The sequence below is a fragment of the Bemisia tabaci genome, chromosome 5 (genome assembly GCF_918797505.1).
Source record: "Bemisia tabaci chromosome 5, PGI_BMITA_v3".
Classification (NCBI taxonomy): Eukaryota; Metazoa; Arthropoda; class Insecta; order Hemiptera; family Aleyrodidae; genus Bemisia; species Bemisia tabaci.
Window position 1 is genome coordinate 9,543,253 of NC_092797.1, and position 23,161 is coordinate 9,566,413.

At 39.8% G+C, this 23,161-nt stretch overlaps 1 protein-coding gene across 7 annotated transcripts in view; it reads right to left on the minus strand.

Moving 5' to 3' along the window:
- Lar (tyrosine-protein phosphatase Lar) overlaps positions 1 to 23,161 on the minus strand; it is a 384,960-nt gene that overhangs the window by 339,584 nt on the left and 22,215 nt on the right. For 3 of the 7 annotated variants that reach the window (XM_019047742.2, XM_019047739.2, XM_019047738.2), the window contains exons 1-2: positions 12,498 to 12,674; positions 10,844 to 10,939 (exon numbers count right to left, since the gene is read on the minus strand). In XM_019047742.2, coding sequence (XP_018903287.1) covers positions 10,844 to 10,846 — 3 coding nt within the window. In that variant the 5' untranslated portion in view covers positions 10,847 to 10,939; positions 12,498 to 12,674. Of the gene's footprint in view, positions 1 to 10,843; positions 10,940 to 12,497; positions 12,675 to 14,363; positions 14,397 to 23,161 lie in introns of those variants that run through there. The other 4 variants (XM_019047744.2, XM_019047743.2, XM_019047745.2 and 1 more) reach the window with 2 other exon arrangements.

Consider the following 23,161-nt stretch of genomic DNA (forward strand, 5'->3'; position numbering starts at 1 on the left):
AGGAGCAGTTCCGGGAACGGGAAGCGAGGCAGGCTGAATGGAGCCTTGCCGCGGTGCGCACTGCGAAGGGTATCGGCGAGGAGCCTGCCGTGTTGCCATTCACATTGTTCACACATTACTTTCATCCCCTAATGACTGATGAGGGGATGTCGATTGGAAACTCCATCTTCATCCAATTCCAAATCTCTGGCTAGACCGTTGCCGTTGCTGTTTTTTGATATTGGGCTAGTGACAAGTGATAGGTCCTTTAGAGGCATGACCTCCATTTACAATGTCTCACCACTGTTGTATTGACCAACTTTTGGGTTGCTTATAGCGTCGCTTCTTTGACGTTAGGGTGTACCTCGGTTTCTATATGAGCCCCAGAAAGCATGAACTTATATGTGAACCGCAGCTCACGAGGAAATTGAGTTACGCCCTTCCGCCCGAGGAGCGGCAATATCTTCCACTCACTCAAATTTTCTAATTTTCCCCTTGAATTGATGTCTTTTTCGGAGGACCTCACAGAAAAAGAATGGTTTTAACATCATTTTTGAGAGCCTCAGGGTTTTTTTTTTGGGGGGGGGGGGGAGATGTTGGTTCATTGCGATTCCGCAAATTATGTTTTCTTTACGATTTGCTATCGTCTGTTATGTGCCGACGACGCTGATTAGACGGACACAATTGCGTGTTCGGGCAAAACTTTTTTTGATTAATCTTACGGTAAGGCGACCAAAAAATTCTCAAATTGTTGACAAAGCCTCGACCAATGAAGTAGGCTGAAAATTCTATGCGTTCAACCTGATTCGCAAAATTAAGCAATATTTCGCTTTTGGTGCTCACTCTGAGTGATGATTCAAAATTCCCACGAAAACAGAGAATTGTGTTCCGGTGCACTTCTTTACGAACTTTTACGTGACGGCAACGAAACATTTCTCAGATTTTTAACGAGCCTAGTGTATAATCTCTCAATTGGGCTCACAAAAAAATAGGTAAGCCCAACAAGCTAGGTAGCATTCATGATTTTCCGCCATTCGGTGCCTACTTTCAGTAATGATAAACATCACCTAAAGAGAGGAAATTTTTCAGCATTTTCTCACGTACATTGACGCACACGGAAGCTACAAAATATCTTCATGATTTTTGAAAATCCCTTTTTTTCGAGAACCAAGAGCAACTTTGACTTTTGTAGTGGGGGAACTTTTCTCCATAATCTTTAACAGGTTGCATTGAAAATACCCACCATCTTCACTTGAAATTCACTATAAATCTTCACTGACCTTAACACCTCGTTCTGCAACGTCATTGGGTTTTTTCAAATGGAAAAGAAAGCACTTAAAAAAGTGCCCCGATCTGTTAGTATCGGGAATCTAGAATAGTGCATTGTAGATTAGCACTGGGCCCATACTATTCTGCATGGATATATATCAAAGTCAAATGGAGTACATTTTGGAATTTGGAACTATAAATTCTAGCCCGGTTTAAAAATAACGTATGTGCCAGTGGTTTCCCTAAGCACATAAGTGTTTTTCCAGAAGAGGCAGAATTTATAGTTCCAAATTGCAAAATGCAGTCCACATATTCCACAACATTTTCATTAAAGAGAACCTTTAATATGAGTATCAGTGTACGACTGAGAGGGTGAATATTCAGCTCTGGCTGATACATTGACTGAGAGGGTGAATATTCAGCTCTGGCTGATACATTGGAATACAAAGCAAACGTCACGCCGAGGGATCCATATTCCATATCGATTTGAGTTTTGTTATACTTCATCAGTTGGCCAGCTTAAGAGCCATAAATTGGGCTTCTCAATAATCTGTGATTTTGCCTTCTCTTATCGCGCTAGGGCCCACAAAACCTGTACCGAAACTTACATATCCCTGTCCTTTGGCATTAATGATCATCACGTACAGCAAGCATCAAAGTGTAAAACTGCTTTCTTCGCGAATCAAGTTGGGCGCATAGGGGTTTTGGCTTGGGCCCATTTTGCCTGCCGCCGGATGCCGGGCTTTTCAAAATTATGCTTCCACGTGATGTAATTTAATAAAATGAGTCACGCACGCCCCCTCCACTCCCTGAGAAGTTGACAAAATTATTAAAATGAAATAAACTGTCTTTATAATAACCAAGATCTGTCGCAAATGATTATCAGTAAAATATTTCTTTGAACTTAGATAACTGAATTTCTGATCTCTCGATCATGCGATGCAAAATCCGTCGCTCTGTCGCAGGCCCCTTGACTTGACCAACCAAGTCGCCAAATTGAGCCCAAAGATTGAACATTCTATAAAATCGAGGATGGTCCACGAGCGCGTCGTCAATTAGAGGAGAGGCAGGACTTCATACTGCTTCGCGGCCGTCATGTCATCAAGATCGACGGAAACACGGAAAGGAAAAGTTAAAAGTGAAAGAGGAATGTATGCGGGATCGGTGCCACGGGCCACGGAGAAAGGGTCGCGACAAAGATCATTTGACTCAATTGTCCACCGCGCGTACGGGTTTTCCAGGGTGGCGTCTGACCAGATTTCGGCCGTGTCTAGCTCTCGTTCAGCAATCGAGGGCTGGTGGCTGTTCGCTTGGAATTAAAAGGCCAAACTGGCCGGTTGAATGCGGAATTAAATGCACAAACTGACACATGAGCAGCCGGCCACTGTCTTTTGTTGAAGGGATGCATATCGTCACCTACCTGACATATGGGCGTAATTACACTCTACAATGAACCCTGTCTTCCATACATTTCAAAGCTTTTTCGGGCTCATTTCATTGTGCAGATACGCCCCTATGTTCGCCAAGCGATGCATCGTCTATGCATAGCCAAATCGTGCATTTTAATCCAAATTTGAACTGCCATTTTAGCTGTCGGGGAATATACCTAAAAATCTTTCTGCCGCAGAAAATATGCTGCCTCCTCAAGCTCTTGAGCTATAATATAGAGTAAAATAACAAGGAAAAATCTTTGAATAATTGTGCGATCCAGTACCGGCAAAAAGTTTAAATTAAGCATAAGAAGAAAATATGTACAGAAAAAGCTCTCGAAAAAAAAAGTTGCCTCAAATTTTTGTTTAAAAAAAGTGTCGAAAAAGAAGAAAATCCACGAACTTGTGTCATGTGCTGACGTGTATTCTAATTTCTAATAGGCAGCTCACGTTGAACTCGATGGTTTAAGAAAAATCAACCAAGGACTGGCTGTGCGATCAACCACAAATTTTGCACGTGCAAGAGGGAAGTGCACATTTCCTCTTGCACATTTTTTGGGCCATGAAATAGTCTCAGTGGTACTATTAACGCCAAAATTGTGTGTATTTGATCACTGTGCGATTAGGGATTGTTCAGAAAATACGTAACGCTGAACTCGGAGTTTCCGAACCTCCCCCTCCCCGCTTATCTAGCTATAGTGACGTGGGCTCCAATCCTTTAAGATGTAAAAACAAAATTGTCTAACGCTCTCCTCACTGCTGTCATAGCGTGGAGAGCAGTAAGGATCAAATTTTCGAAATCAAGGCTCCTTCAAAATTCGTCTAATCCATTTTAGATGAAATCACAGAAATAGCTAAAACAGCAAAATTCATCTTATTTTCATGGAAACGAGACATATGAGAAAGCCGCAAGTGCGCAAAAAGTTTCAGGCAAGGTAGCAGTTTTGCCGTGATACCGAAGAGAGCCGTAAGTGCAAAATTTTCGAAATCGAGTTTTCTTCAAAATTCGTCTAAACTCCTTTAGATGAAATTACTCAGACAGCTAAAACAGCAAAATTCATCCTAATTTAATGAAAACGAGACGTATGTAAAAGCCGTAAGTGCACAAAAAATAACACAGTTTTTTTTCAAGACAGCCGTAGATGCATGAGAGCCAATGAGAACAGTGCTTTTCAGTAAAGTGCCGCCCTCTTCTGCCGATTTCTAACCTGAAAATGTGTTTGTTATGCGTCCAAAACGCAACCACGAAAGCATGCAGAAGATAGCACTTACGGCTGTCTTGCCTAACAATAACCTAGCATGAAAATGAAAAATACCCTTTTTATGTAATGGAAATTAAATCAGTGGATTTTTAATCATCCATACGATTTCTAGGAGTCTTCCGGACGATTAGTGGCAATTTGACAAAGAACGGAGGCTTCTTTCAATAAAATGTTCTTGTCAGAAGCTTCTGAGCCCGTTTTCTCAAAACTTCATTTTTGCACTTACGGCTCTCTTCGCTATCACGGCAGAGGAAGTGACAACATTCCTCTAGAGAGCCAATGAAAAAAGTGCGTTCAAGGAAAGTGCCGCCCTCTTTTGCCAATTTCGAACCTGAAAATGTGTTTGTTTTGCGTGACAAAATTGCAACCACGAAAGCATGCAGCAGATGGCACTTACGGCTGTCTTGCCTAACAATATATAACCTGGCATGAAAATGAAAAATACCCTCTTTATGTAATTGAAATAAAATCAGTCGATTTTTAATCATCCAAACGATCTCTAGGAATCTTTCGGACGATTCGTGATAATTTGAGAAAGAACGGAGGCTTCTGTAATAAAATTTTCCGGTCACATGCCTCTGAGCCTGTTTTACCAAAACTTCATTTTGGCACTTACTGCCCTCTTTGCTGTCAACGGCCCATCACGTTGACACACATTAATCACCGCATCTGTGGGTACTGAAAAGCAATATCGTGATCTATTAACTCAAAGGCTCCAATGAATCATCATTTTCGGAAGTGGCTGAAATCTCGGGGATGGTACTTAATATATTAAAGGGAGTAAGTAGTACTATTATTGTGGGTATAATTAGGCCGGGGAAATAACCCGAAAATGACGCGAGGTAACAGTGACAAGGAGCGTATTGAGAATTGGCAAGAGGGAAGCCAAAAACACGAAAGGTGATTAAGTGATGGAGGTGTAAGGTTTTATTCCTCCGCGCACTTCATTGTAAAAGAAAACTTTCAATTTCTGTGTTCGCAATGAAAGTTTTGTTTCACATGTATGTGAATCTACATGTCGGGAGAAAGAAGAAACGCAGACCTTCCGGTATCTTTTCTAAAACGAGAAATTTTTTTTCCTAGGCTCTGTCAAATTTTTCGCAGGAAATATCGATGAGACTTTTCTTCCCAATAAATTAAAACCAATAATTCCGAAATGCGGTCAGGGTAGAGAGGAGGGTTCTACACTTCTACCATCAGAAGTATAAACAACACTATGAAGATGATTTGACCTAGTAAAAGCGAATACGTGAAGCACTTTTCACAAACTCTTAAAAAATTCGTCAAGAAGTATTAATTAGAATAACACTTTTGGTCTATTTTTAAAGGAAAAATGCTTCAGGACTTTTACATAATAGATCTCTGAAAAAGAAGCCTCGTGTTTGAAGCATTATTATGATTTTTTTCTTTCAATTCTTTCAGTTCTGGTTATAACCAGATTAAGTAAAAAGTTACAGTACAGTCAAATGTTTCAATTTCTTTACTATTGTAATTTCAATTATTGATATAATGTATCAAAATTGCACACTAAAAAGGGCTTTATTAGAACTATACTTTTAAACAATTTTTCTTGAAATTGTCTGTTTAAAATTTACGAGTTTCTCGATGCGAAGATCATTTGAGAAGAAGAGGAGAAGGAGGAGGAAGAAGAAGAAGAAGAAGAAGAAGAAGAAGAAGAAGAAGAAGGAGAAAAATAGTAGGATTGTAATAATAGTTAGAATAGATAACGCAGTAGGAATGGAAGCGTCGCGCAGCGAGGTAGCGGTAGTCTGATTTACGCGGCAAATTCAAATATCGGATATGTTGAGCGAACTTGCCGGGGCCGGCTAGTTAACTCCAAAGACTGGATTTTGTATATCATTGCCGGGCAATGGTATTTAACTCAGGATCTAATGATCACGCCCGGATCGATCCCTCAAATGTCAAGATTTCAACCGCATTGCTGGCCCATCGCCTCCGTCTACCTGAGTTCTGATCGCAGAACAAAGAAAGGGGAATCCCATTCAGATTTGAAGCCAGTGCCCGCGATGAATCGATCCGGCCTCTCGACACTTGACGTGATACGTGCCTTTATGAGCTATCGAAGCATATCATATGCAGTCTCTGGCTGTAGGAAATCGTTCACACTTTGGCGATAAAGGGTGGGAGAAGAACAATGTTCGGTTGAGAAGCCTGCCTAAACTGTCGTGAGGAGTGACTTGACTCACGTAGAGAATTAAGGTTCTTTTGACCGGACAATTCAAAATTCCCGTGATCAATGTGAAATAAAAACGTTATTATCTTAGCTAGGAGTTGATTTCGGTAATTTTTGATGCAAGAATCGTATTCTAAGTGAAATTATAATGAAGAAACATGTATCAGAATGCTTAAATCCATACCTTGTCTAGCGGTCCATTGCTCATCGAACATTCATGAAATATTGTGTCGCAATCAATCGGAAAACTGTTGGTGTAGTTTGCAAATGTGTCATGTGTCATATCTTGGCAGATCTTGCTTTAAGTAGAATGTCGGGAGAAGTTTTCCTCGCTAAGGAATGTAACTATATTTCAATGTTGCCAAATTTTTGTTCGGAAATTCCATTTTTATCATGACAATTTTGGATATTTCTGAGTAAAAATTTCTCTGATCTCATGAAAACATCGGAAAATTTTTGAACAAAAACTGTGCCGTAGACTTTGGTAAAAAATTGAATCATTTCAGTCAATATTGCAACCTTGGAATGGAGCTACGTGCGGGAAACGACGATTTGATCCGTTCACGCAAAACGCGTTGTTCTGTAACGAGCAACGACAAACGACAAACTGTTGTCACAAGTCGAGAACGCCTTCAGTTTCATGTGATACTTCACCACCCACACCGGAGTTAAAATATTTGTATCAAAAATCACGGTGCATCTTGATACTGAGACATAAGATCCTCCAATCACTTACACAGTTTGCTTCTCAAAAAGCTATGAACTTAGCTGGTTTATGCCTTCTACCTTCACATTTCCCCCCTTCCAGACGCCTTCACATTTTTTACCCCTTTACGGGAGCTTGCTCATTTGCTCTCACGAAAAAGTTGGGAACAGTTGCGGATAGCGTTACACGGATATGGACCAACCCTTACTGCTTTCATTTCGAGGAAGAGAAGCTTGAATTTTTCAGTATTCAATTTCTGCAGCTCTATTCAAAGCAAGTATCTCCTTCATTTTTTTTAAAAAATAAAATTTAAAATGTGGGTTACAGCTTATGCGTAATTTGATACGTTGGACGTCCCTACACAGTGCACAGCCCTAGCACCGTACGCTTCCTCATCCCTGGGGAACGTTAATCCGATATCTAAATCATAAAAATACCGTTTTCAAACAATTTAAGTTGGCAATGAATAGAATGAGGATAAAGAAGAAAATTAAGGTAATTCGATGGACGCCATATTTTGTATCAGAACTGCATGCTATACATCGCATCAAGTGGTTCCATTTTTTCAGTCACTCGTCATTTTTCTCCAATTTTGAGATCGCAATTCTGTTGTCAGGAGACTAAAGCACTCACTTACCAATTTTAACAAAGAAATTCAACGTAATAAAAGCGTGTTTTTTAAGAGAGAAAATATTGCATTCGAGGGCAGTTTCGATATCAGTATCGAATGCGATATTTTCTCTCTAAAAAAACCACGCCTTTATTACATTGAATTTCTTTATTAAAATTGGTAAGTGAGTGCTTTAGTCTCCTGACTACAGAATTGCGATCTCAAAATTGGAGAAAAATGACGAGTGGCCGAAAAAATGGAACCAATTGATGCGATATATAGCATGCCGTTCTGACACAAAATATGGCGTCCATCGAATCATCTTGATATTAGGAAAAATAATTTCTCATGGCAGATGCGCTCGAAAGAGCATAGCTTAATTGTAGCGGCGCGGCGTGGCGTGTTTTGCGATACATCGATCGATCCGCCATTAAAACCTATCGAATGCGATCTAAGAAATTTTTCATGCGTAAAAATTCGCGAGAAACACGAGGTCGCCACTGGTTGTCCCTAATGCAAACCCCACAAATCCAAAGGAGTTCTCAAAGTTATTGCTGTATACAGCAACAACTTCACACTCCTGAGAGTCCATCGCTACATCCAGTCAAACTCTACATGCACAGATAGGGAGCAAATACATTCATAGGGTTGCCACTTTTTTTGCAGGCTCAAAAAAAAAAAAAAAAAAAAAAAAAAAAAAAAAAAAAAACCATAGCAACCCTGTTAAGTAATGTACTTCTACATCTTGTCAAACTCTCCATGCACAGATGCACAGATAAGGAGCAAATACATTGACAGCATTGCCGTGTTTTCAGGTTCGGAGTTCCCAAACCAAGTGGCAACACTGTGTATGTATTTGCTCCCTATCTTCGCATGGAGAGATTGCCTCTCAGGATAGCGTGAGATATGCCCTCCATTACAACCTCAACTTTGAGAGCTTCTTTTGAGCTTTGGAGCTAATTTCAGAGAAAACCAGTTGCACCATCGTGTTTGTCCCAAAATTTCACAGACAATTAGAACTCATCAGGGCTGCCACAGAATTTTGAAAACGAAATTCCCTGACATTTCCCATGCACATTTTGGTGTAATTCCCTGACGACTTAATATATGCCAAATGGTTGGTTAGATATTATTAGGAATAGTTTTCAGACAAAATAAGTTGTTTGAAACGTCAAATCCGTTCCAGACAGCAAATAAAGGTGACCCAAAAATTTTTCCTGACATTTTCGTTATTTTCCCGGATATTTCCCGATTTTCCCTGACTTTGTAAAATTCCCTGAAATTTCCCGGTTATTCCGGCATTCCCTGACTGTCAAACCTGACAAATCGCAAATTCCTGACACAAGCAAGAGCTCTATTCGAAAGAAAACGCAACTCAGGGGTGGGTCAAGCCCCTGGTGGTAGGGAAAAATTCAAAAGTGCGAAAGCGAGAGGGGTGCGGTCCATTAAACGACGGGAAGAGATTACAGAAGCGCGATGAATATGAGGGAGGGGGTGGGTGGGGCGGGCGACCCCCACCTGGGATGGAAAATATCCGGAAACGCTTCTGCTTCCGACGCGACATCTGCGGGGCAGGAGATGCAACTGCGTGAATCGAGCTTTCCCGGCTTTCCACTCTCAGATGAAAAGCAACCCTAGCGCGCGTACTACGTTTGTACTACGCTACTCGACGCTGCTGCAGTCACGAAAGTTTTAGTTCGTTTCAATCCCACGAGGTGGCAGCTTTAGTCAGCGTGAAGTTCGATCCGTTTCGAGTCCTCGGACTCGTCGCCAGAGTGCAGCAGTGTCCGGAGTCCGATTTGACATTTAACGTTCTAGGTAGGTGCAAGGTTTATTCACCTTTTCTACAGAGCTAAGGGCAAACGCACAGATTAGTGGGCAAACGCCGTATGAACCTTCAGACGTTGCGAAATTTCCTACGACTAATCACAAATTTTCCCGAAAACTTCACGGAAGTTGCTACAGAATCCTGTACGGTTTTTCACAGAATCTTGTTCATAATTTGATTTGAGGTTCTAAAAATTTAAAGAAAAATTTTAGGGACTTTCTTAAAAAAAAAAAAATCTTTCTGAGAGGAGATTTGGCACCATTCGAATGCTCATGCGGTGCTTTTCCTTAGCACGGTAAGACAGTAATCCCATTCAGAGGAACACGGCGAAGTGCAAAAAAAGTATAAAAGCACACCATCTCTTCTGGGATGCAAAAAATCATTACTTTCATACTAACGAAATTTCAAAGTAAAATTTTTGGGAACTTAATCTTAAAGTTTCGTGAGACTGATATCATGAAACATCTAGAAAAAAAGAATGCTCAATTTTGATTGAAAAATTGAGCGTGAGTTTAACTTTAAACTGTTTAATTGAAGTTTTAATTTTCTGGATCTAGGATCCAGGATTCTAGGTTCATTTACAGGAGAGAGAGAGAGTGAGGAACATTGCAAGGAGAGATTTTTTTACTTAGGTATGGAAAAAAACAACAGACTACTTCAGTAGTTGCGAAGAATATTAACTCAAAACTGAAACAGAGCTAGGTATTTCGTTGGCATCGGACTCAATGAGATTCAGGGATTAAGAACTTGCTTTAAAGGGAAAATCATTCATTGCAGTTAGGAGTTGAGAAATTGAATTGACACTCCACGGAGGCTTTTTAACTTTAGGTTGAAGAGGTCTTCGAAAATTTCATTCCGCTCATCACCTGCTTATGAAGAAAAATAAATCTCTCCGTCCAGTGAAAGAAAATTGAACAATACTTCCGGCTGCTTCTTGTTATGCATGTTAGCAGAATCCTTATAGATATTACTTCCATTGCCTGCTAAATAGCAATTTGCAGCCTGGAATTTTGACAGATCTCAGACTATGATTGGAGGGCTCAGCTGTAATTTTTGGAGTATCCAATACCTGATCAACAGATGTTTCAATGTAAACCAGGATCCTCATTTTGCAGGTTGGAAGTTATTTAATTCGTATGCCAATAGCCATGTTTCGTCAGGAACTTTACCTACACTTGTCCATTTGTTTTTGAGAAGCATTTCTGTATAGCCATTTAGCCGACCCTCAGCATATACAGTTCAGTGACGCATGGCAGGAAAAGAGGTGTCAAAAACTTCAGATGCGTTGTCAAAGTAAACTTGTTCGATTCCGTTTGGTTCTTCTGTTTGCAAATGCAACCTAACGGTCCCATCAACCGTCTGAGATCGTTGAGCGTTTTGTAGAAATATTCGGCTTCCAAGTGTAAACACAAGTCATCAGGTAATTCTAACGAAGTCCAACAATGCCGACCGTTTGGAATCAGGCAATTCCATTTCCAAACAGTTCTAAACAGTTTACTTCGACAACACATCTTTTGAAATTACTTTGTCTAAAAGCTAACTAATGAAATGAGAAAGAGGCTCACCATTTTGCTGCTCTCCTTGTCAGAAGGTAGAACTTTTCCGACTTCCGCAAAATTTACTTCCGATTCAACATAACCGCACAAAAGTCATGATTTGACCTGAAAAAAAAAAGCAATAACTTGATCACAATCTTAGATAAACATAATCCATTATTCTTTACAGAAACGTACGGACAGAGCAACAATATTAATCTTTGATAAATACTCATACGGTCCAATCATAAATTCACATCAACTTTGTGCACTTCGATAGTAGCTGCAGACTGGTGAAATCTTTACAAAGATTTTAATCTTCGTTCATTCAAAGATTTTCAAGTGACTGTATAGGAACTACTCCTGTGACTAGAGTTGACAATCTTCCACATCCAGGAGCCAAACAATCTACTTGACCATTTCTGTGATTTAAATGCGTTTTATAAAAAGATCAACCATGAGTCGCTGGAATTGTGGCTTGCCTGAAGTTCTATAGCCCTCTACGAGAGAAAAGTGAAAAGGAAATCACTTCAAGATTTCAGATTACTCAATCATCAACCTTCACCCCTTTGTACCTCTGGAGCGCACAGATCATCAATCCATGATAAAACTTGGAGGACACTAAACAGGGTCAGAGTTTCAGAGAAAAACTAAAAGCAATGAGAAAAAAACCTGTCAAGTTAGGTATGAAAGTTACGCAGCGCCCTATCGCTAATGAATGAACATCAATACTTAGTAGTTGTTTGACACTGTTAATCAGCAAGTAAAAGCCGCCGTTTTGTGCTCAAATAAATATGATTGATGATGAGGCGAAGAAACAAGTTTAATTTAAAACACGGTGGCAATTGGTAAAATGGATATTATGGTCCAGACAAATATATGTGATAACGAACCTATAACTGGCTAATAGTGCTTGGTGAGATAAAGGTCAGCCATAATGAATACCTCAAGTGTCTTTGAATTACATTTAAGAAACGTAAATTGAAGGTGCGGAAAGGGAGCTCAAGAGTACTTCGTTCCAGAGAGACATCATAAGGGGCATTTTGATAAGAAGAGTTATTACCCCAAAGGGAACTACAGAAAATATGAAAGAGTCAATGCAAAAACCATCAAAAGTTAGTGCACAAGACTAAATGAATGAAAATAGATGGACGAGAAAGAATTGAGGTATCAAAATTTGAGGGAGTAAAATAAAATAACACAAGAATAGGTTGGTATTGATTTTTAGGGAGAGTTTGGTTAGGGCACACAGCATGCAAGATGATATCAATTGATACCCAGTAATGAAATTTAAATATACATCCGAATTGAGGCATTTGTCTATAGATTCAAACGAGCATTGATTCGGTTTTGATCTGGAGGCTCTCCGAAATTAAGATAGCAAATTCAGAGATAATGAAGATAATGGGTTGTAAACAAAAAGGGAGTGCTAGTACCGATTGACAGGTATTTAAAGTGAGGAAAGGGAGATATTGATGGATAGGCAATTCGAAATTGTAGATGATGAAGTAGCCCTGCGATTGTTAATATTCGAAATGAATGAAAAGATTCGTTAGAGAAACCGCGCGAGTAAAAACAAGCTACTCTTCGCCGACAAAACCCCCCGCAGATATGATAACCTACGCTGATTGATACGGAAATATTCACTTTGATTACGGGTTTATCACTTAATAAGAACACTTACATGTTAAACAGTCTATACAAAAGCCACGAGGATAAAAATTATTAACACACAAATCGTATAAATCGCACTAAACTTAGAATTTCATATTGGAAGATATGAATATAAACAAATCGGAACAAAAAACACTCCCTCTTTTCACTTTCCAAACCACGCCGCCATTATACTATGCAGATAGTTGTAAACAGTAACGCCATCTCTCGGCGGCAAAGTTTAACTTGGACCTCGCAGCTGCACTCTCTGCAGACACTCTAAACGCTCTCTACCGGGGTACCAGTTAACTTTAGTGTTCCAAATGTATGTGTATATTTTTTAGGGGAGTTGTGGGTATGGATTCGATCGACATGAATCGATCGAAAAATGAAAACGTGAAGCAATCGACAAATTATTAAAAGACCGGTGTCGATTCGATCGACATGAATCGATCGAAAAATTAAAACGTGATTCGATCGACATGAATCGATCGACAAAAGCCGTGAGTCGATCGACAAACCCAAGACTCGATCGACAAACCCGTGAATGGATCGACAAAAGCCCTGAATAGATCGACAAACCCGTGAATCGATCGACAAACCCGTGAATGAATCGACAAACCCGTGAATGGATCGACAAACCCGTGAATGGATCGACAAACCCGTGAATGGATCGACAAACCCGTGAGTGGATCGACAAACCCGTGAATCGATCGACAAATCCGTGAGTCGATCGACAAATCCGTGAGTCGATCGAATTTTGTCGAGCGAATCGGTGTCGATCGATTCACGTTGATCGATTCAAGTTTTCATTTTTCGATCCATTCATGTCGATCGAATCGGTACGGGTGTTTTAAAATTAACTGTCGATCGGATCGGTGTCGATCGATTCATGTTGATCGAATCACGTTTTAATTTTTCGATCGATTCATGTCGATCGAATCGACACCGGTCTTTTAATAATTTGTCGATCGAATCGGTGTCGATCGATTCATGTCGATCGATTCACGTTTTCGTTTTTCGGTCGATCGAATCGACACCGGTTTTTTTTAACAATTTGTCGATCGAATCGGTGTCGATCGATTCACGTTTTCATTTTTCGATCGATTCATGTCGATCGAATCCATACCCTCCGACCTTACAGCCTTCCCGACATTTTTCAATTAAAACACAATTCGACGTAATTTTGTATTTCGCGAAACGCTCACCGCTGCGTCGCGTCGCAGCGCGAGCAGTAATTGCCACACCAGTTATGTTTTTCAGAAGACGAAGATTTAAATCAGTAGATTTCATTTAAAATTCGAGCGAGACGCAATTTTGACCAGATATAAATCAAACTATGACATCATGATTCCATGTTCTTCTGCTGATACACCTCACTTGACGCTATAACGATAAGAGAACTACACTGCCGTGCTAAGGAAGAACGCCGTATGAACATTCGAGAGTTGCCAAATTTCCCCTGATAAAACACGTATTTTTGAGGACATTCATGCATATTTTTCTTTGAAATTTTCAGATATTTTAGATTAAACTGCGTACAAAATTGTCTTAACATTTTGGAAAAAAATATGCAAAATTATACCAGTAAATTCGGTTTTTAGTGAAGGAAATGTGGCAGCGTCTAAAGGCTCATACGGCGTTTTTCCTTAGCTCGGCAGTACATTGTGCGACCAGGAACTACAATTTCTGCCTATTTAAAAACGACTTGAGTCATTTTCCCCTTTAAAGATAGGTTCTCCTATGTATGATCCAGACACTTTAGTTCCTCATTGCAAAATGCAGTTCAATGAAGAGTTCGTTCAGCTGCTATAGTGAATTCATTCGGAGGCAAGATTAAGATTAGGTCAAATTTAAGAGGGGAGAAAAGAAAAAAGTAAAATTTTTAGATACGTACCAGTAGTAGGTTATCCAATTGCCCGACGCCACGCTGAAAGCACTCACAACACTATAATTGAGACTGAACTGAAAAACTTGGCCAAAAAAGATGTAAAATACTAATTAATATTGGTTGAAGACACAGATTCGTTTGTCTACGCTGATTTAAATTCTGCCCATGTTAAATAATGTTCAAAATGTACACGATAATGAATAACAATAAAATAAAATAAAAATGGATGAGTGAGAGATTGATAGTTTTAAGGAGTCGACTGGATTCACATCAGAAACATATAAATGGTAACTCAGTGGTTATTTTTAGTTCCGCGTTCATTTCAAAGCAAACAAAAATAGAGCTTAAGCATGTTCATTATCATAAAGTCTGATTGTAATTCAAGAAAATATTTGTCATAGGTTCAATGGTCTGACCACACATGCTATGCTGCCCGAACAATATTATTTCTATTGAACCTGGACGTTTGGCGTCCGGAGGAGGTTATAGAGCATCAACATCCTATATATTAAAATGCAAAGTTCCGAATCTTGGGGCGTTAACTTTGAGAGAACCACCGGACCGATTTTCCTGATCTTTTTTTTAAATGAAAGCCCCTGAGCTGTAGATTTGCAGGCTGTAATTTGTTTTCCGATTTTTTCAATCTCCTATAATTTTCTCAAATTTTCTCCGATGTATTAAAAACGGAGGTCCGAATCTTTGGACGTTAACTTCGAGAGAACCACCGGACCGATTTGCATGATTTTTGTTTTAAATGAAAGTCTCTGATAGCATGGTGTCAACGATCATGGTGTCAACAAACAGTTTTTCTAAGTTTTTGTTGACACCATGATCATCCAAAAATAAAAAATTCTGACCCTTCTGAAAAATGATCACGGTGTCAACGATCACGACGTCAACGAAACTTAAAACTTGCCTCAATAACACCTTTTAAATTTCAAGTCTTGTTTTTCTTGTGTTATTTACTCTAACCTAACTTAACCTAACCTAACCTAACCTAACCTAACCTAACCTAACCTAACCTAACCTAACCTAACCTAACCTAACCTAACCTAACCTTACCTAACCTAACCTTACCCAACTTCACCTTAAAAGACCTATCCCACTTTCACAGAGCTTAACTTTCCCCGACCTTACCCTACATAACTTTAACCTTACCTACTTAATCTAACCGTACATGACCTGACCTAAACTAACCTAATCCAACTATACGTGACCCAGACCTCTCCTGTACACTTAATTTTTTAATTTTACTCACAAGGAAGATATTTTTCTGTTGTTGACACCGTGATCGTTGACACCATGCTCAGGGCCCATTTTTGCGTTTTACTGCCTGATCACGACGTCAACAATCGTTGACTCCATGATCAGATTTTTGGTTTGTTGACACCATGATCGTTGCCACCATGCAACGTTACCCTGTAGATTTGCAGGCTGTGATCGGTTTTTCGATTTTACAACTTCTATGCCATGTATCAATACTTTACATTAGTAAAATAAAATAATGACTCAGTAAATATATACATCGGAGATTTCTACCAAATGGACATATATTCCTCTCCAATTTTCCTGATTTATCATAAACATAAAAACCAAACCATTACGTTCAACTCAGCTCAAAAATCTGAATGCGGATGTGTTTTGATAGAGAATATTGCAAACGATTCAGTCACTGACATTTACAGTTTTGGTCTTTGAATCTATGAACCCCCCCCCCCCCCCCCCCGACTTCTCGAGGGAGGTAAAAAATAATGTAAAAATTAATTCGGTCTCAGCTCATAGATCTAAATGCGGCAAGGACAATAAAATTTCAGGCCATTCTGTCACAATATTTCTGTTCAAGGGATCATCATTGTTCTCAAAATTCTCTCATTACGAAGTATACCTTAACTAAAGCTTTCGACTCAACTCATAAATCTGCACAACTTGACTTAAGCTTTCAACTCGACTCATAAATCTGCACAAGTTAACTAAAGCTTTCAACTCGACTCATAGATCTGCAAGGAGGTTTCAATTCGACTCATAAATTTGAATAGAGCTTTTGGCTCGATGCATTAAAATCTGCAAGCTGAAATAAATGTGATCTCAGAAAAGCGTAAAACTCTATCCTGAATATACAGTTTCTTAAATTTCTCTCATAACAAAAACAAAATTTCGTAAAAATCACTTTCAACTCGACCGATACATTTGCATGCTAATAATAATTTACAGAGTGTATCGTAGTTCATATTCATGCTGAGACGGCGGATACTCCTTGTATTTCAATCATAGGCAAAGAAAGCTGCTTTTAAAAAGACATTCAACTCATCTCATGTATTTGCGAAGAACTCTACACTCATCGCATAACTTTGCGATGAACTTATCACTAATCTCATAAATTTGCGAAAAATTTTTATCTCTGCTCATGAACCTACCTACAAACGAATGCGTGTGAAAGCAATTTTGTAATAGTAAAAATTCAATGTCAGGGGAGATCCCGTGATAAGACGGCTGAGTTTTTCTCCCGGATATCTTCAGTCTTCTCTCATTTTCTCATTAGAAAAAAAATTCGGAATTTATTTCAACTTAAACTCATAGGTACATTGGCACACTGATGAACACGTGTTTGGATGGAGAAAAAAAGCCCAATTCGGTCTCCTGATTTCAGTACACAGTTTTAATCTTAAAATATTTAAATTTCTCTCCAAATCGTCATTTGGTAAATTATAAAAATCAATTTGGACTCAACGCAACTCATAACCTGCAACCTAACAGACACAGTTCAGTTTTAATTACAGTCACAATAAAAATTACTCTTCATCTTGGTGGCTTCTTTCACCTACTCAAATGAGGATCAACAAATTAGACACCTATTATCTTCAATAAAAAGTAAGGACTAAGAACAATTATGGAAGACAACGACGCAACTTTGAAATGAAATGAAAACTCAATAGAAGGATGTTTCGTCTTATTCTTGACTCCGTTCGAAAATTCTGAGGCAAGATACACTGCTTGCCGCTGAATTCAAACGAGAAAAAGTGCGAGGGAGAAAAACGAGGGAAGGAGACAAAACAGTGATGGAGAAAATGGGATAAGATAGAAAAGGGAATAATAAGGAAATTAAAAAAAAGATAAAAAGAAAAAAAGAAAAGAAAAAAGACGAAAAAGAAAAGAGAAGAAAGAGGAAGAAAAATAAAAGAAAAGAAAAAAGAAGAAAGGAAAAGAAAAGAAAAAAGAAAAAGAAGAAGAAAAGAAAAAAGAAAAATAAGAAAAAAGAAGAAAAGAAGAGAAAAAGAGGAAAAAAGAAAAGAAGAGGAAAATAAGAAAAAAAGAAGAAAAGAAAAAAAGAAAAGAAAAGAAAAAAGAAAAAGAAGAAAAAAGAAGGAAAAGAAGGAAAAGAAAAGAGTGTTTTTAGTGTAGTCAGTGTATAGTAGAAGCAAACTTTTGCTTCTTCTCATTTTGCTTCTACTACACTGACTACACTAAAAACACTGTCTACACTAACTACTCTAACTACACTAACTACACAAAACTAAGAAGAACATAAAAGAAATAAGAAAAAATACTTATCTGAAATACTTACCTACCTGAAACTTACCTGAAAATAGAAAAAAAGAAAAAATACTTACCTGAGATACTTACCTGTAATACTTACCTTCCTGAAAAAACAAAAATAAATAAATAAATAAATAAAAATGAACCCCACCTAACTGCCACGGAAAAAAGGCGTTTGCGTTTGAGACACAAGGTGTGGGTAAAACGACGTTTCTTAACCTTCCCTGTGTCTCGTAACTGCCATGTCAGGGCCAGAAACAGCCCTGATCGGCAGTCACGAGACCCAGGAATGGTGAAGCAACGCCTTTTCACCGTTCCTCTCATGTCGCAGACTCAAACTTCTTTTTTCCGTGGCTGGTGACCATGCTCAGATAAAAACCATAATGGAGCAGCAATCAGCCTAAGGGTTGATGGGGCCACCATCCGGTGGAAGTCCGGCCAGTGGTCGGGTCTGGTCTGCGGATGGCTCCTACTCGTGCGTCCAACGGTCCGACGTCCAACAGTCGAGCTGACAGCTCGCCGCACGGTCCTTCAGACATTCCGTCGGACGGCATTCTACCAACCCAACTTCACTTTCATCCTATAGTAGGATTTTCAACTATGAAGCGCCATCCGTGTCACAGCCGTTAATGGTTTTTCATTAAGAATCGTAGATTCCTAGGGGCTTGAAGATGGGCCCTGTGAGAATTAGGGGCGGACTGGCTGTGAGACGATCACCTCCTATAGTCCGTTCGCCAATGTGCCTTACAGGGGGGCCCCTCATGGGAAAATTTGGGGGCCCCATTGAACACTTTTAACCCTTGGGGCTCTCTTATCAAGAGGGTGGGTGGAGCGGACTGACTTAGGGGGCTGAGGGGTGATCATCTCGTAAACTTTGGTTTCATGTGCCTTACAGTGGCCTCTTCTGGCAAAATCTGGGGGTCCCAACAGAAAATCTCACCCCTGGGGGCCCTTTGATGAAGAGGCTGTACGAGCCCGAAATTTTCGGGCCCGGAAATGAAATTTTTTTGGCGGACTGGCTGGGAGACGATCACCTCTCATAGTTCGTTCGCTAATGTGCCTTACAGGGGGCCCCCTTATGGGTAAATTTGGGGGCCTCATTGAACACTTTTAACCCTTAGGGCTCTCTTATCAAGAGGGGAGGTGGAGCGGACTGACTTAGGGGGCTGAAGGGTGATCATCTCGTAGACTATTGTTTCATGTGCCTTACAGTGGCCCCTTCTGGCAAAATCTGGGGGGCCCAACAGAAAATCTCACCCCTGGGGGCCCTTCAATGAAGTTTCGGGCCCGGAAATGAAATTTTTTTGGCGGGGCCAAAAAAGGCCAAAAAAGGCCTCTGAAAATTTTTGGCCAGTCCGACCCTAATGAGATTAGCAAAATAACGAGGGGGGGGGGGATTTTGGCGATGCGGAAAAATAATTAGTTCGCAGGGCCCTCAAGGGCATCTGCTGAACATGGTCTTCCCTCCTTTCTTGACATGATAGGCCCCCAATTCTCTTTCGATGCACACCACCCCCCCCCCCCCCCAAAAGAAATAGAAAAAAATTGAGCCAGTCCGCCCGTGCGGTAAATCATGCATCGCAGGATTCTTCTTCGGCGGCGTTGTGTAGATGATATCTTTCACGCAGCGCCGCCTTGTGATATATCGAAAGATTTCATGGTAACCCTTGTTTAAGCCCCTAGGACAACATGTTTTGACACAGATGGCTCTCTGTAGTTGAAAAACTCAGGCTGAAAGTAAAGTTAGATCGATGGAATGCCTTTTGAAGACGGAATGCCCGATGGACCGTCCGGCGGGCCGTCCGCCCGACCGTCGGACGGACCGTGTGGAAGCACTTTTACCGGAACTCACGGCGTCGATCGTCATTGTACGCCGCGACCGAGGGATGCAAGTCGCTCCTGCAGCGGAACCTACGAGGCCCCCCTGAAAGAATTCACCTCGAGGGCCGTGTTTATTGGTCGTTCCTTCAGTGACTCCTTTCCTTGAGGAGTCCACTACGTAAACCATATCGGTCCTCTCAAGGAAAGAACTTTTTTCAGGAACGACTACGGCCCTCAGGCTCTTCGCCACGTTTCCTCTAGAGCGCAGCACTGAACCGCGCTCTGTAAAACGTGGCTTCACTTTAAATTTTCACCTCTCCAGGCCTGATTAACCACCCAGGCACCCACCTTTGATATTTTCACTTTAAATTTTCACCTCTTCAGGCCTGATTAACCACCCAGGCACCCACCTATGATATTCTAGTGGAATCTAAGATACACTTTGAAAAAAAAATTATAGATTCATTACTTAAATACAATGGACGAATGAGGGAAAAAATGATGAAAAATATGTGGTTGAAGCGAGTAAATTAGATGTAAAAAATACGTATAATTACAGTCAAGAGTAATCGTTTTGATCATTTTTTTTAGTTAACAATCGGTTAGATTTATTTTAATTTTATTTATTGCTTCATTATTCAATCGTAAATCGGAAAAGAAGCGGTGCAAAAATAGCAGTATTTCAGGAGGAGCCTAAATAGACGACGCGAGTCATGGATAGAATAAGTAAGTCGGGATTATAGAACTGAATGATCATTGCTACGTTTCTCTTTTTCTCCCTCGGGAAGAAAAGACATGACTAAAACCGGGTTCATAAATTTTAAGAGCTTTTCAAATCTGCAAGTGTCGCTGACAGTCAGAAATCGCCGGCAATTGGCAAGCGACATGCCTGTTGACTCGTTAAACAATTATTTTCATTGACTCAGTAAAAGTTTCATTGGCAAAGGACTTCGGGGAGACCCGGCTTGGGGCGCCTTCAAATCGTGGCGATACTCTCTGCTTTTCCAGGCAGTTGGTTTAGTTGCCTATCCGAACCAAACTTAACTAAGGTCACTGTTCTCACTATGCGAACACGCAAGTAAGTGTGCTAGTTAGTAGTACATTCAAGAAGAAATATATTATTGCTTGAATTGCACGTAAAATCAAGGGTACTTTTTATTTCATTTCTTTACTCAGAATTCCTATTTATTTGTTTATTTATTTATTTGGGCCGGCGATTGCTGATTCCTGCGATATCTGTATTGATTACTGCTTTCTCTGCTTTACCGTCTCATAGGTAATTCTCATCTTGAGCCTACGTAAAGCTGATTCTAGAGCTTGATACAGGGGTGTTCAGAGAATAATGCATACAAAAATCGGTTTTTCTCGATTTTTCTTGAGCTCTTGATAGGATTATTAATGAATGAAAACTTCGACTGAAAACCAAGTCTTCATTCATCATTTTTTTCCAACGATACATCACACCCAAGGGAAATCATACGAGAACTGTAAAATAATAAAGTTTTCTGGCCCCCATTTTGAATAACTAAGGGGGAGCAGGAGATGGAGCTGCGTAACCAATGACGTACAGTATTTTCTTCATAAGAGTTAAACATAGAGAGGAGCTATAAAAAAAGCTTAAATATTATGGAATCGATCTAAAGGAAATTTGACATTATTTGGTTTTTTAAATCTTGGTCTCTAGAACTGCTCTTAAAACGGGTATCTCAAATCAAAGTTGAAAATTCAAAGATGCAAAACAGTTTGAGGATGGAAATAAATGTTATTATTTCACAATTATATTCATATGATCTAGAGTTTAAGTTCGACATTTACACTTAAACACAATAAAACGGAAGCATTCGGATCTGCTAGAAAAATGAGGATGTCCAGCAAACGATAGTCATTTCTCACGCCATGTTTATTCAAACTAAAATAGCCGACTCGACTAAATCACGGGAAACTCTAAGTGTTTTTCGTACGGCACCATATTTTATTTTTTTATAAAAAAAAAATGGAGATATTTAAAAAAAAACACATCTTTCTCTCAACACATTTTGTACCGTGGACAAAACTTCAAACTTTCTAAACTCAGATTGGGAAACTTCCAAACGTGTAGGAGGGTCCAAATATTCAAGCTTATAAAATAGGTGAATTTACCGAACACCGCGGTCGGCGCCGGCGCCATTAAAAAATGTGAACAATTTTATTTATACGTCTCAAAATATTGCAGACATTCAGCGTTTGACAGTTTGGAGATTGACATCATCCAATGTGTGCTTTGATTTTACGATTCTTCTGATTTCAGTCGCGTCAGAGATTGGCAAGTACAAAGCTTGACGGGAGATCCTGCAAAGTTAACATTTCTTCACGAAACGACGCATTTTTAATTAGCGGAGGAGGAAAAAATTGGGGAGGGTAGAGAGCTACCATAATGAAGTCACTCTTCTTGTTTCCCGCTCATAAAATTACACTGTATGTGATTTGTTACTGAACTATTGTGCTCGCAATGCTCGTCAGGATCCAAAATTGTCTGAAAGCTCGAAATGAAATACTAACTCGACGAAGATTCTTTGAAAATCTCGACGTATAAACGAAAAAAAAAGTTCCTATTCTTGATTCGATTCTTAAAGATGCAGAGATAAATAAAACATAAAAAATGCAATTGTAGGGGCACGTAAATGAATCGAATGAAAAAGCTAATGATATAACTCAGTACTTTTTAAATAAAGGGGTATATGCCCCCCGTCCTCTACGCGGCCAAACCCCTAGGGGGCGCTTTGCGGGCTCCTGCAGGTGAGGTAACGTCAATAGAGCGGGCTCATCTAGGGCGGACTAATCTCATATTGATGGTCGCAAAAATCATGAAAACCAGCTCGGCAGATCTTTGAAGCGAGCTGTGACAAAAAATTAATACTTAAATTTTTAAAATGGGAGAATTCGCAACTTATCGCGTCATGAAAAATTAACACCACGGGTGTCACAGAACTTACAGTAATCATGATACTGTTTACTAACGGCTACTAGGGTGTTCATAGGGTCACAAGTAACCGACTGATGAAAAATCTGGGGTGTAGTTGTAAGGAACAAAAACACAACGCACGCTGTGCTTTACATTAGAACATGAGTATAGTTAAAGCATCACACGAAATGAAAGGAAATCTTAGTTGTTAAAATTTTAGGTCCATTTTCAGAACCTGAAATTCTGGTCTTACTCACAATTGCACGGCTACAGGGTAACCATCAATTTGATCATAAACAAGGGCGGACTGCGACTGAAAAAATGACCGCCCATCAATGCTTGAGCCGGCCTAATTTTGTTGTTTTTTCTCCGGATGAAGGAGCCAAACGCGATCCAAATTGACGTTAAATATCGACTGGTTCACAGAGATTTTTCTCAATATTCCCACCTGCCTGCCCCACCCTAGTCATAAAATAGCATGACTATCGAAGCTGCAATCATAACTGTT